The sequence below is a fragment of the Carassius gibelio genome, chromosome A4 (genome assembly GCF_023724105.1).
Source record: "Carassius gibelio isolate Cgi1373 ecotype wild population from Czech Republic chromosome A4, carGib1.2-hapl.c, whole genome shotgun sequence".
In the NCBI taxonomy this organism is placed as follows: domain Eukaryota; kingdom Metazoa; phylum Chordata; class Actinopteri; order Cypriniformes; family Cyprinidae; genus Carassius; species Carassius gibelio.
In genome coordinates this window covers 23,802,251-23,815,523 of record NC_068374.1, presented here as the reverse complement: position 1 = coordinate 23,815,523, position 13,273 = coordinate 23,802,251, and the positions used below count along the sequence as shown (strand labels likewise).

General features: G+C 36.2%; 2 protein-coding genes across 2 annotated transcripts in view; both read left to right on the top strand.

The window, feature by feature from the left end:
- Positions 1 to 13,273, top strand: part of LOC127973601 (B-cell receptor CD22) — a 97,539-nt gene that overhangs the window by 42,583 nt on the left and 41,683 nt on the right. The gene's annotated exons all lie outside the window — the stretch shown is intronic.
- LOC127973627 (myelin-associated glycoprotein-like) lies at positions 3,527 to 9,020 on the top strand. Its single transcript, XM_052577385.1, has 9 exons — positions 3,527 to 3,653; positions 3,768 to 4,133; positions 4,219 to 4,265; positions 4,302 to 4,572; positions 4,657 to 4,920; positions 7,865 to 8,161; positions 8,364 to 8,460; positions 8,560 to 8,578; positions 8,669 to 9,020. Exons 1-9 carry the CDS (start codon positions 3,602 to 3,604, stop codon positions 8,774 to 8,776), a joined length of 1,521 nt encoding a protein of 506 aa, XP_052433345.1. The 5' UTR covers positions 3,527 to 3,601; the 3' UTR covers positions 8,777 to 9,020.

Here is a 13,273-nt window from a genome sequence, read left to right as displayed (position 1 = left end):
GCTGGACGGTGTTCTGTACTCCTAGGTGTCCTGCCGTGGGGTGTGCATGGGCTATCTCCATCACCGTTCCTGTCTTGCTGTGCAGGACAACCAGCAGCATATTTTCCTCCCCCCTCCGCTGTGAAACACATTACAGCAGGCCATTTTTCACTATAAAGTGAGGAGTGGGGTGGGGCGCCGGTTGGATTTCTCTTCCGTCCAGCACTCTTACATGGCCCCAGCAGTGTTTCAATCCAGCCCAGGATTTCCTTCTTCAACTCCTCGTAAGACTCGTTGAGCTCTGGGGGAAGCGTGAAATAAGCCCGTTGGGCCTCTCCCGTCAGCAACAAGGCAATGATCCGGGCCCACTCTGCCTTGGGCCATGCCTCCCGGGTGGCCACGGTCTCAAAAATCTGGAGGTACGTGGTAACGTCATCGTGAGATGTCATCCTCGGCAGCAGCTGCATGGCCTGGACACGAGGGTCAGGCAGCGGAATACGTGCGCCGGCAGCCATACGGAGCGCGGCAAGCTCCCGTTCGGTTTCCCCTTGCCGGGAGGCCATGTGCTCCATAATTTGTTGCTGGCGGATGCTCATCTCGGTGAGGTGCTTCAAGAGTTCTTCCATCGCCGGGGGAGGAGCGCCACCTGGGGAAACCAGAGAAGATACGTGAGCCAAGAGGGCGTGTGGCAAAAAAAAAACAAAAAAAAAAAACAAGCAAACCAGTCCAGCTGGGAACACACCACGTGGGAAGGTGTCGTCGGTGTCTTCTTCACTGTCCTGCCCGCATTCTCGACCAGTGTGGCGGGGTGAAGAAGGACACGACGAGGAGGTACAGGTGAGTTCCCCGAAGGGTGGATTTTATTAATAAATAGGTGGCAGAAGGCGGTGGCGTGAGGTGGTTTGGCGCAGGGTGCTCGACTCCCTCTTCGGTCTGTGCGCTGTGGCGGTTTGGGTCCATTGTGCTCTCCCGTGTGTGGTGGGGCTGGCGGTCACACACTGCTCTCTGTAAGCAAGACCGACAGTTAGGATTAGCTGGCTCTCCTGGAGACATCTCTCACCTCTGTGTTTGCTGTGCTTAAATAGGCAGCTCTTGATGATCCGCAGGTGTGGCCGCTCAGCCCGTGACGAGCAGGAGCAGGTGTGACTGCTCAGTTTCCAGGGCGACGTTGATGAGAGCTTGGGACACGTGTCACACTATATATATATATATATATATATATATATATATATATATATATATACATACAGACTTTGTCTGTGCACAGAAGGCATGTTCATGCTGATCCAGGAAGTACTGGTGTGATATGATGAAAAAAGGAAGTTATAATAGATCTGATGCAGTCAGATCCAGTTTCTGCAGCAGAGCTTCAGTCCGTCTCTAATCAGCAGCAGCTGTTACAGCTGCCCCCAGGAAGGTCAGATTATTTTTGCTGTTTTACTTCCATCACATTAAACCTACATTAATAGACTTTTCACATGAATTTTGATAGAAGCTTTAATATCTAACATATTTAATTTATATTTTTAAAACAAATACAGGATATAATATGCTTTATCCAAGTAATAATATATATATTATTAATATAATATAATATATGTATATATTATTCTAATTATGCTTCATTTTCAATAGATAAAGCAACATTTCCACATTAGATTTAATATCCAATTCCAAATTTCTTGCACTGTTTATTAATCTTGATTGCATGAAACAAGCAATTTCATGAAGCAACATAAAAAAGTAATGCAGAGAATAGTTAGATGATTTAAATGTTTAAACATATAGATTAAGTATCCTGAACTATTAAAGTGAATATAATTATTAATATTTATGGGTAATGAACCAACTTTCAGGGGTCTAAAAAAAAAAAAAAAAACTGTAATGCTTTCACACATGTGCCATACATGCTAAGTATTACTTTCAGAAAGGATTTTAATTAATTGGAGGGAAATAAACCAAAAGTAATGCAATGTTTTAATTCAATTTAAATCAACAACCTTTTGAATGAAAATATAAAATGTTACTTTCTTCTTTGGCACATATTTGTGAAAAACCTTTGCATCTTTTTTTTTTTGTTTGAAAGCAAAGGTAAGTTTTATGTTGTCACTGCTCTCAAACTCAAAGAAAAGTCTCTTAAACCATTTGTGCACAAATTTTTCTTAATGGTTTCATACATATAGTCATGTTAAGAGTGTCCTATGTGAACATGTTCTGCATTGAATTTCCCCAGGTTTTAGTTTATTTTCTTGAAAAAACATATTTGAATTTGCAGCATGGGCAGCATTGCCGATGGGCAAATATGTTGTATTCACCCCTTCAATGTCTAATTTGAATAGGAGGAGAGCATTTGGCATCTATCTCAAAATAACTCCTTCCAAAAGATCAATCTTTATTAATAAATAAATTAATTATAAATAAAAGTTGAAAAACATTCAATGCAACCCCCCCAAAAATTTGCTTCTAGTTTATAATCTCTAGAATATGAAAACACAATAAATCCATTTGTCTTAAAATGGTGGGACATAGTGCAGAACAAAGTGCAGCCATTAAGGTGACCCAACAGGGTACTGGGTATCAATAAGTTAATTAAAAATAAATAAATACAAATAATTAGAATGAAGGAAATATTACATCTATATAATAAAAAGGGTATACCTGAAAGAAAATTACGGATTTAACTGTTTGGTTACCAACATTCTGCAAAATGTCTTCTTTTGTGCTCAACAGAAGAAAGAAACTTTATGAAACAATGAAATCTATGAATAGGAACATATTGATTAGGTCAAATGAATTAACCTTGAACAAAATCTTTAATATTCATGAAATTAATGATATTCTTTTTAAATATATGATTATTTAAATAAATATCATTTGTAGGCTACACACTGATTGTTTGTTTATTTTTTTTTACTTATTGAACATGCAGGTATTTTCATTCTTAGAAGTGTGTTAAATAAAAATAAATAAATAAAAATAAATAAAATGAAGAAAATATTACATCTATATAATAAAAAGGTAAACCTGAAAGAAAATATTTTATATAGAAAGTATTATATATACGTAATTTTAAGCCCATAGTATTCAGTGGCTTACTGTAATAGGTGATTTCATATAATAATGTAAATTCATTACTTGTTTGAATTTCAGCATTACAATGGAATCATAAGCTACTAGTCATAAAATTAATTAGGGTCCTTGAAAATTTAAAATGAAACACATCCAAACTGGATAAAGGGGCCTCAATTTTTTGCCCCTTACGAGACATAATTTCAGAAAAGTGCTAAAAACATGATCTAATTACATTTCTTGACAGCCTCATGTGACAAGGAGGAAGTGGATACCTTTTTTTTTTTTTCTTGAAATCCTTTATTTGGTTGTTTACTTGCATGTCATTGAGAATTACAACATGGATAACGTCTAGAAAAATACTTACAAAAGGAAAATGACAACTATAAACTGTGGCAACTATCGTTACCGGTGGGATTAAATGGGTTAATCACAAAAAGTGAGAGAGGAATGAGGGGGGCTGAGTTTATCAGTGTTACAGGTTTCTTCCTTTTTTTTTTTAGGTTACATTTTCTTTTGACCTACAGGTTGAAGTTCCTCATTGAATGAAGGGATGGACATCTGGACAGCAGAGAAAATAATTATTCTTGGCTTTCTGTTGAAAGGTAGTATATTTCTGTTCATGAACTAAATTATAAGAAGAACATTTCAGACCTCTTTTCTTTGGATTCATATTTTTTATTATTATTTCTTACATGTTTGCATTATGTGTGTTGTAGGTGTTTGGTGTAGAGAGTTCAGCATCAGTCTGCCACAGAAGATTGAAGCTCTCAGTGGATCCTGTGTGATCATAAAGTGCAGATTTGAGATTCAGGAACAATATGACAAAAACCTCACTGAGAATGCTGCTACTGGACTGTGGCTCAAAGATGGAGATAACACTGATAAGCATCTAGTGTTTAACTCCAAGGATCCCAAACCTAATCACTTAGATGGGAAAATAACTGGAAAGCTACATAAGAAGAACTGCACCACTATCTTCTATAATGTTAGTTCAAAGCACACTGGTAGATATTACTTCAGGATTGAAAGTGGGGGTTTGAAATATGTCTACTCTGTAAATACCTCCACTATAAATGTGTTAGGTGAGTGATTTAAGGTTTTAATTTATAAACAAAAGTGTTAAATGAGTGTTTTAAAAGTTGACGCCATTCTCGTTTTACTTTTCAGACTCTCCCCCCAAACCCACAGTGCAGCTGTATGTGGAGCAGAAGAAGGTGAAGGATCAGAAGGAGGTGCAGCATCAGGAGGAGGTACAGGATCAGGAGGAGGTGTTGGAGGGGAGCTCTGTGAGTCTGCGGTGCTCTGCTGAGACTCTCTGCTCCTCTCCTCCACCAACTCTCACATGGAGCTCCACTCCCAGAATCCCCCTCAGTGAGAGCAGCAGACGAGAGGAGCTCATCTCTGATCTGAACTTCACTGCTACTCACCGTCAGCACAGAGTCACTTTCACCTGCACTATAACCTACCAGCTACAGGACCAGAACAAAACAGCACAGGACAGCATCACAGTACATGTTCAGTGTAAGTGAGGCTTTGAGATGCTTTTTAGTTTTTATTCATATTATTGTGATTTTTATTGTGAGGCCCTGAATTATTTTCCTTCAGATTCGCCTAAAAATACATCAGCTTCAGTGAATACCTCCAGCTCTGTGTTGGAGGGCAGTTCAGTGACTCTGACCTGCAGCAGTGAAGCAAACCCAGCAGTGAACTACACCTGGTCCAGAGAGAGTGAAGGACAGATGGAGCAGCTGAAGACTGGAGAGACTCTTACCTTCGATAAGATCGACCTGGTACACAGAGGCTGGTACTACTGTACAGCTCAGAACCAACATGGCACCCAAAACTCATCAGTGATGCTGGACATTCAGTGTGAGTAATACATAACAGTCAATTTTACCTTGTAACATTTTTTAGCACCTTAAAGTAAAATATAAAATGAACAGTTATGACACTATTTTTATGATGATATTGTGTTATGAGGCAATAATAGACCAATCCAGAGTTGACGTCACAGTTACGTCATTTGCAGCTGCGTGCGCATAGTATATATATATATATATATATATATATATATATATATATATATATATATATATATATTTTTTTTTTTTTGCCTTTTGATATCAAGATCGAAATGGAAATAATTTTTATAGAATACTGTCGTCAAAGACGTAATTTAAAGCTAAACGCTGACGTTTAAATGGACATATTTTGCATGAAAACTGTTATGATTACTCTACTTTTAAAGCATACACTGTAAAACATTTATTGTCAAATTAACAGTAACTTACTGGCAACAATTATCCAATAGTTGGTGTATTTCATTCAACAGTAAAATTACTGTAACACTAACTACAGTAGTATTTACCTTACTTTAATATCGAATACATAATTTTACTGTATTTTTTTACCATGTCAAAGTACAATATTAAACTGTTGATTTTCAATAATAATGTATAGTATTATACAGTTATGAAATGTTATTTTATTTTTATAGTGCTACTGTATAATGTTTAGAATTTGTAGAAAACCTGTAAAAGTGCTATTTCAACAGCTGAAGGGAAATAGGAAAAGGATCAATTGAAGCTTTGATTGCACAAAAACAGTTTATTTACATTTTTAAACAATATATTATTAAAAAATAATGACAATAAAAATCTAACTAATTAAAAGATATATACAGCATATACAATATGAAATAGCATATACAGTAATACAACAATAAAATATATTTTAAAAATAAAAGACTAGAGAAGAATTTATAATTAAAAATTGAAATAATTGCACATAATGCAAACATAAAAGTCTGTTTTTAAACATGACTAATTAATTTATAATTAATAATAAAAATCAGTGAACAATTAAAGCAAAAATTAATAGTTAAAAAGACATACTTACACAACACAGTAGAACAAAGAAAGAAGTTGAACAAAGAAAGAAGGTGAGGATGAAGGCCAGGTGAGGAGGGCTGGTGTCGTGTGGAAAAAGTAGCACTTCTGATAATCCTGCAAGAAATGATAAGCACAAATCCATCGTGAGCCCAACATTCAACTAATCATCAAAAACCTCACATTATCAACACCTTTAAATGATGGGCAAAAGCTTGTGCATAGGGTCCTGCAGCAACTGAAATTAACATTTTTTTTTTCATGAATATTTTTTACTCAAAAGTAAAACATACAAAGTAGATTCTGGTGGATAATTGCAATCACAAAAAAAAAAAAAAAAAAAAAAAACATTTGTAGATCATCCAGGTAAACACACAGTATTAAGAATCAATGGTTCACAAACTTTTGAACGGGGTAATTCTTAATAAATTCAGCTTTTTTTTTTTTTTTTTTTTTTTTTTTTTTTTTTTGCCTTAAAAGGATGTAAACATCCTTTATATAAAATATCTTACCCAGGACAGTACTTAAATGTTTCACAGATTCTGCAAGGGGTTCACAAACTTTCAGTCAGCACTGTAAATGTATTAATCATCTATTTTCAGTAAAAAATATAACATTTCTGCTATTTTCTTTTACATATGAATTATGCCCAACAGATACCTGTTTCTGGCAATTCACTCTTTGATTTGCTTCATAAAACTTTTCTAATGCATTCTTTTCAATGCATTTATCGTTAGTGTGGCCCTTAAAGGGTAAGTTCACTTTCACATGAAAATTACCCAAATTTTTACTCACCCTTTCTTCTTTATGATGTCGTTATTTTGTTTTTTAGGCGCACAAAAAGTTTTCTCGTCGCTCTATAATATTAAGATTGAACCACTGAACTCACATGAACTGTTTTAAATATGTTTTTATTACCTTTAGTTTATGGATCTTGAGAAGTTCAGTGCTGTCTATAGAGCCCTCACTGAGCCATTGGATTTAATCAAAAATAACTAGCACCTTAGCACCTTAATGTAAATCATAAAATGAACAGTTATGACACTGATATTGTGTTATGATGCAGTAATAGCTACTAGCTATATATAATATAATATATATATATATATATATATATATATATATATCTTTATTAAGTTTAAAACTGTCACCCCATCCCGAATACGGGATGACTACGTTTACTTCACTATATTACAATTTAATCTTTTCTTGACAAACTATATATCGTTGGAAAGGACTAAAACTCCCAAATATATATTTTACCAATGTTTATACATTATAACAGGAGTTTTAAGCTTTGTTTTAAAAAAGACTTCTTCATTGCCTTTTTCTCTATCACATTCTGAAATCATCAGAAATTATATATCAACTAAAACCTTCTCAAAATTCATCCTTTAAAACCAATTTTAAAATCAGATATTGCATTACCATGTAAATGGTACATCAATATCATGTTACAAAATGTTTTCAGTCATGAATTATTAAAATTTAGGTTTGTATCATCCACATTCAAGTCTATCTTCAAAAACGTGAGTGACAGTTAAGGGGTTAAGGCCAAATAATATAATTAAAAGGCCTATGATTTGTCCAGTTAAATTTATCACATACATTTAAATGCAGGGACATTGATTTTTCAGTATAAATAGTAGCTTCAGAGATTCAAACCAGTCTGGATTCTAATCAGTAAGACAATATTGTCTTCCAAATGTATTCTTTTGACTGTTGATGCATCAGCACTATAGTGTCAGTGGGGTCCAAAGAACCCATTTGACTTTCTTTTTATGAACTAATGAAATATTTTCAAAACAACTTATTTTGCATTCTGCAGCAGTGATGCAAATCCAGCAGTGCTGAACTGCTGCATTTATCACTGACATGAGCAGAATCATTGTAGTTATTCTGTTTCTCTTATTTAAAACTTTCAGATGCCGCCAACATCTCTCCATCCTCCAGCTGTACCAGGACTGATGTAACTGTGTGTTTCTGTGAGGCTGATGGGAATCCCTCTCCTGAACTGGAGTGGCATCTGTCTGGACGTCCTGTCACTAACTCTTTAAACACGTTCATCAGTGAAGAGCAATTGAGCAGCACAGGCTTGAGGAGCTCCATCACTCTTCATCAGTCTGTCACACACACATCCACTCTGCAGTGTGTCAGCAGAAATATTCATGGAAATGCAAATCAATGGTTTCAACTGCCTCTCTCTGGTTTGCAGTTTGCAGGTAAATCATATCAGGTACAGCACAACATTGTGTCCTGGGAAGAACTATATATTCTAGTGAAATGAATCCAATAAAAAGAATTTGCTTATTAAAAATAATGTTTTATGTAAATAATAATTGGACAGGATTGGGATTTTTGATTTTCTCCCTTTCTACTGTATTACATAATTTTCTGTTTCATTTACATATTATGTGTTTTTAGATTGTCAACAGGTTACAGTTTCATTCTTGATCATATTATCCCTGATTCTGGTTCTCTTCGCTCTGACTGTTGGACTTGCACTTTACAAAATTAGACAGTGAGTCATTCAAACAGTAACACATTTCTCTTTCTAGAGATAAATGTACTGATGTGCTGAGCTTGAACACTTTTTAGTAATTAATTTCCTGTTTTTCAGATTGTCCAGAAAGCTGAAGGTGGGTCTCATTAGGTTAAGAGTAGATATAGTAATGCAGCATGATGATGATTATGATGATGATGGTATTGAAGAGTGTTTCTGTTTTCAGGCTCAGAATGAGGCAGCAGGCACATATGCGTCTCTTCAGATCTCTGCTCCACCCTCTGAATATGAGGCTTTGAACATTAAGAGAAGGGACACAATAAACAACAAATAAACATTTTATCTCCTCCTTTGTTTTTCTTTGTCAGCTGTATTTTTAATTTTTATAATGTATATATTTCCACATGAATGTCTTGACACGAGATTTGACTTGTTTATAAGAGTTTTCATATATTTTCATTTATATTCATAATCTAATAAAAAATAACTAACTGCACATTGATTCTTTCTGTTTTCAAGCTGTATGCATTACAAACATTTTATGTGCACATGGACTAGTTATTGGTCTATTATCATTTGTCATTAGGGCCCGAGCACCGAGGTGCGAGGACCCTCTTGTATCTGCTTTGTTTATTATTAGGGCTCAAGCCCAAAGGGCGAGAGGCCTATTGTTTTCCTTAGGATTATTTTTAGGGCTCAAGCCTGGAGGTCGAGAGCCCTATTGTTTTCCTTAGGATTATTTTTTTTTTTTTTTTTTTTTTTTTTTTATTCTTCTAATTTTTTTCTAAGGTTTCGGGGGCTTTTGGGGTCCTTAACATGCTCAAAAACTCTTGAAAATTGGCACACACCTTGGAACCTGCGGCCATTAGGGCCGGGCAGAGTCTGATACACGGGCGTGGCACAGGGGCTCTACAGCGCCCCCTGTAGTACCGAGGGCCATATATCATGCATACTTGCACGTATACATATGAAACTTGGTACATATATATAACTCATCAAACCAAACAACTTTCACACTGCATGTCATAAGCTCCGCCCAACAGGAAGTTGGCTATTTAGGGTTTTATGAAAAACACATGCTCTGGAATTTGATATACTCCTCTGAGGAACTCCACCCGTTCACCACAAAACTCGGTGAACAAGATCTCAAGACATTGGGGATGCTAAATTGCGAAGAGATTTTTGATATCTCGAACGGTTTGCCCGTGGCGAGGCGTTGAAATTATGGCGAGAAATGAGAAACAGGAAATGTATAATAACATCCACATACATTTGCTGAATTTGATCAAACTTAATTGGTTTGTTCGTTGTATGATACCGATCGTATATATGTGACTATTAGGAGTCAAAGTTATAGCGCCACCAACTGGCAGCAGGAAGTGAATCATTTTCAGAACGCTTTGAATTCAGCATCTTATTTTTACTTGATTTGCTTCAAACTTCATCAGAATAATGACAAAACACGGTCGAAGAAAATCTGTCATGGGGATATTTATATCTAATATAGTGTTGCCATGGCAACGTGTCAAACTTGAATGTTCTGTTCTGGTGATTTTTAGGCAGATAACTAGCTCAGATTTACATGAAACTCGAAACAGATATCAGTATTAAAGATAGCTAGACCATGGCAAAAGCTTTTAAAAGGGCGTGGAAGAGGCACTCTATAGCGCCACCTTTTGTCAAAAGTGGGGGGATTAGTTTTAGCTACAGACACCAAACTTGGTACATAAATTGTTCTTATCAAGACGGACAACTTTCTAATTCGCAGTCATAAGCTACGACCAACAGGAAGTTGGCTATTTTGACTTGAATATGGAGTTTTGGGAATTTTCTTTTGTGAATTAATGCATACTCCTCCCAGGGGAAGTACACTATACACACCAAACTTTGTCTACATTAAGAAAAACCATTGAGGAACTTAAATTGCGAACGGATTTTGGTTAGCTTGAACGGTTTTGTCGTGGTGAATTTTTGAAATGACAGTAAAAAGGGAAACATTAATTGTCTTGTATGTTTAAATTGCAGCTTCCAAACACTTCAAAGCATTTTTTCATACAAAGATCAAATCATTCTGAGGAAATATGCATAGTTTCACGACTTTACAACACTGTATGGATAAAAGAAAATTAAAAAACTGTCAGACTTCTCAACTTACATGATCTCACTCTGGCCACCCTGTCTGTGTTAGGGAAGGGAGGGGGAGAGGGAGGGGGGGAGTGTGAGGGGGTTGGTGACTGTGACAGTGTGTGTGGACTGTAGGGAGGGGCTGTCTGGCAGAGAGAGAGAGAGAGAGACCTAATCATCCCTTTAATAATCAGAAAAAAAAAATCTGTATTTTAAATTGTTATTGTTTTTGTTGTTGCTAATGGTGGTGTTTTTTCCTTTCATTACAGGTTAAGAAATCTCTTAGGCCTTATCCTTTTCTGACAGTTTTAGGGATTTAAAAACATCCTAAGAACCCTAATTTGTGCTGCAAATAATAATTTCAAACTCATTTGATACTGACCTATGACAACCTGTGACGTGACATGACATTTATTAATCTCATGGATGTAACAGTAAAACTCTTCAACTGACAGATAAAGCTGCAATGCAAGCAAAACTATTTCACAAATGCTTATAGGTCATTAAAATCATTACAAAACACTAATACATTATTTAAGGATTTGGTAACACTGTAAAATAATGTCTAATTTGTTAACATTAGTATATGCAATGGTAACACTTTATAATAATTGCACTCATTAGCTAAGCATTAGTAAATAGTTCATGATTATAAAGCCTTTTCCCTTAATAATAGTCATTATTAAGCAGTAATACATCTATAAATAAATTGTTCTTGGTTTAAAAGCACATATATTACAAAGGAGATTAAAGTCTCAGTTGTTTTATAAAATAAATAAATAAACACAACCCAGTTTGATTCAGAATTCAGAAATATTTATTTGAAGATGCAATAAAAGGAAACTGTACACTTGAATAGCTTTTATGCGATTCTTGAAGGATTAGCATCACCTCCTCTTGTAAGATGGTTTGAGGAATATATCTTCGAGATTGTACCGCCGCTCCCTATATGCATAGTATGCAGTCTTCGTAGGGCAACAACTCCCAGAGGGGGCACCATCCCAGTTGCTCAAAAAAAAAAAAAAAAAAACATGCGCCATTCTCCCATCCGCGCTCGCGACCGGTCACACCTCATGTTTGCGGCTGAATGTTCGTAATTGATGGATGGACATCTATGCCTGGGTATAGGACATCAGCAATCCGGCACAGAGAAAAGAAAACTAAAGAAAATAAAACAGGCATAAAGTTGTCTTGACATTGGACATTCGAGAGTCTCAAATTTAGGGACCGTCTCTAAAGTTACATGTGATATTGTTATACACTTTTCTAACATCAGTAGCATTTGAAGAGAATGACTTACAGTCATAAAAACAACTGTAATTGTTCATCTAGGTGACAGCTATAATGCACCATTAAATTGAATGTTTGATATTTATTAAAACAAACTGTAAGTCATATGTAAATTATGCTACTTTTTCACATGGGCTCAAAAGCAAATTTGAAGCTCAATAGCATTTGAGGAGAAAGACTTGCAGTCATAAACCAATTGTAATGTGTTCATTTAGGTGTCAGCTACGATGCACAACTTATAAATTTTTTATATATATTAAAATAAAGTGTTACTAAAGTTATATATATTGTTCTGTGTATGTGATTTCAAAGTCTAGACGGGTCGGATTAACCCTTTAACTGCCATTTCCCTTAAAATTTGATTGCCAGAGGGTTACTGTAAATGCTTATGCCCGCTGGGCACAGTTTTCCCGATGCCACCGGGGTGGCGTTGCACTGACGGCTTGAGCCCGCCATCGCTGCTTGCAGCTATATTTAGGGCTCAAGCCCAAAGGGCGAGAGGCCTATTGTTTTCCTTAGGATTATTTTTTATTATTAGGGCTCAAGCCCAAAGGGCGAGAGGCCTATTGTTTTCCTTAGGATTATTTTTTATTATTATTATTATTATTATTATTATTATTATTATTATTATTATTATTATTATTATTATTATTTTCCAACGTCTCGGGGGCTTTTGGGGCCCTTAACGTGCTTAAAAAGTCTTGAAAATTGGCACACAGATTGGAACCTGCGGCCATTAGGGCCGGGCAGAGACTGATACACGGGCGTGGCACAGGGGCTCTACAGCGCCCCCTGGAATATGGAGGGCCATATATCATACATTCTTGCTCGTAGACGTATGAAACTCGGTACACATATAAATCTCATCAATCCAAACAACTTTTGTATTGCATATCATAGGCTCCGCCCAACAGGAAGTTGGCTATTTAGGGTTTAGTATTCAAATTTTTCGTCAAAGTTGTGGGGGCTTTTGGGGTCCTTAACATACTCAAAAACTCTTGAAAATTTGCGCACACTTTGGAATCTGTGGCCTTTAGGAGCCTGCAGAGGCTGGGACCCGGGCGTGGCACAGGGGCTCTACGGCGCCCCCTGGAACACAGTCAAAAATTTTGATGTATAGCTCACACATACTTGCACATATTCATATGAAACTCAGTACACATATAGATCTCATCGTGCCGAACAACTTTCGTATTGCATGTCATAGGCTCCACCCAACAGGAAGTCAGCTATTTAGAGTTATGTAAAAAGCGCATGCTCTGGAATTTGAAATACTTGTCATAGGATTTTTTCTCGATTGCCGCCAAACTCGGTCAACATGATCTCAAGACACTGGGGATGAAAAATTGCCAGGGGATTTTTGATATCTCGAACGGTTTGCTCGTGGCGAGGCGTTGAAATTATGGCGAGAAATGAG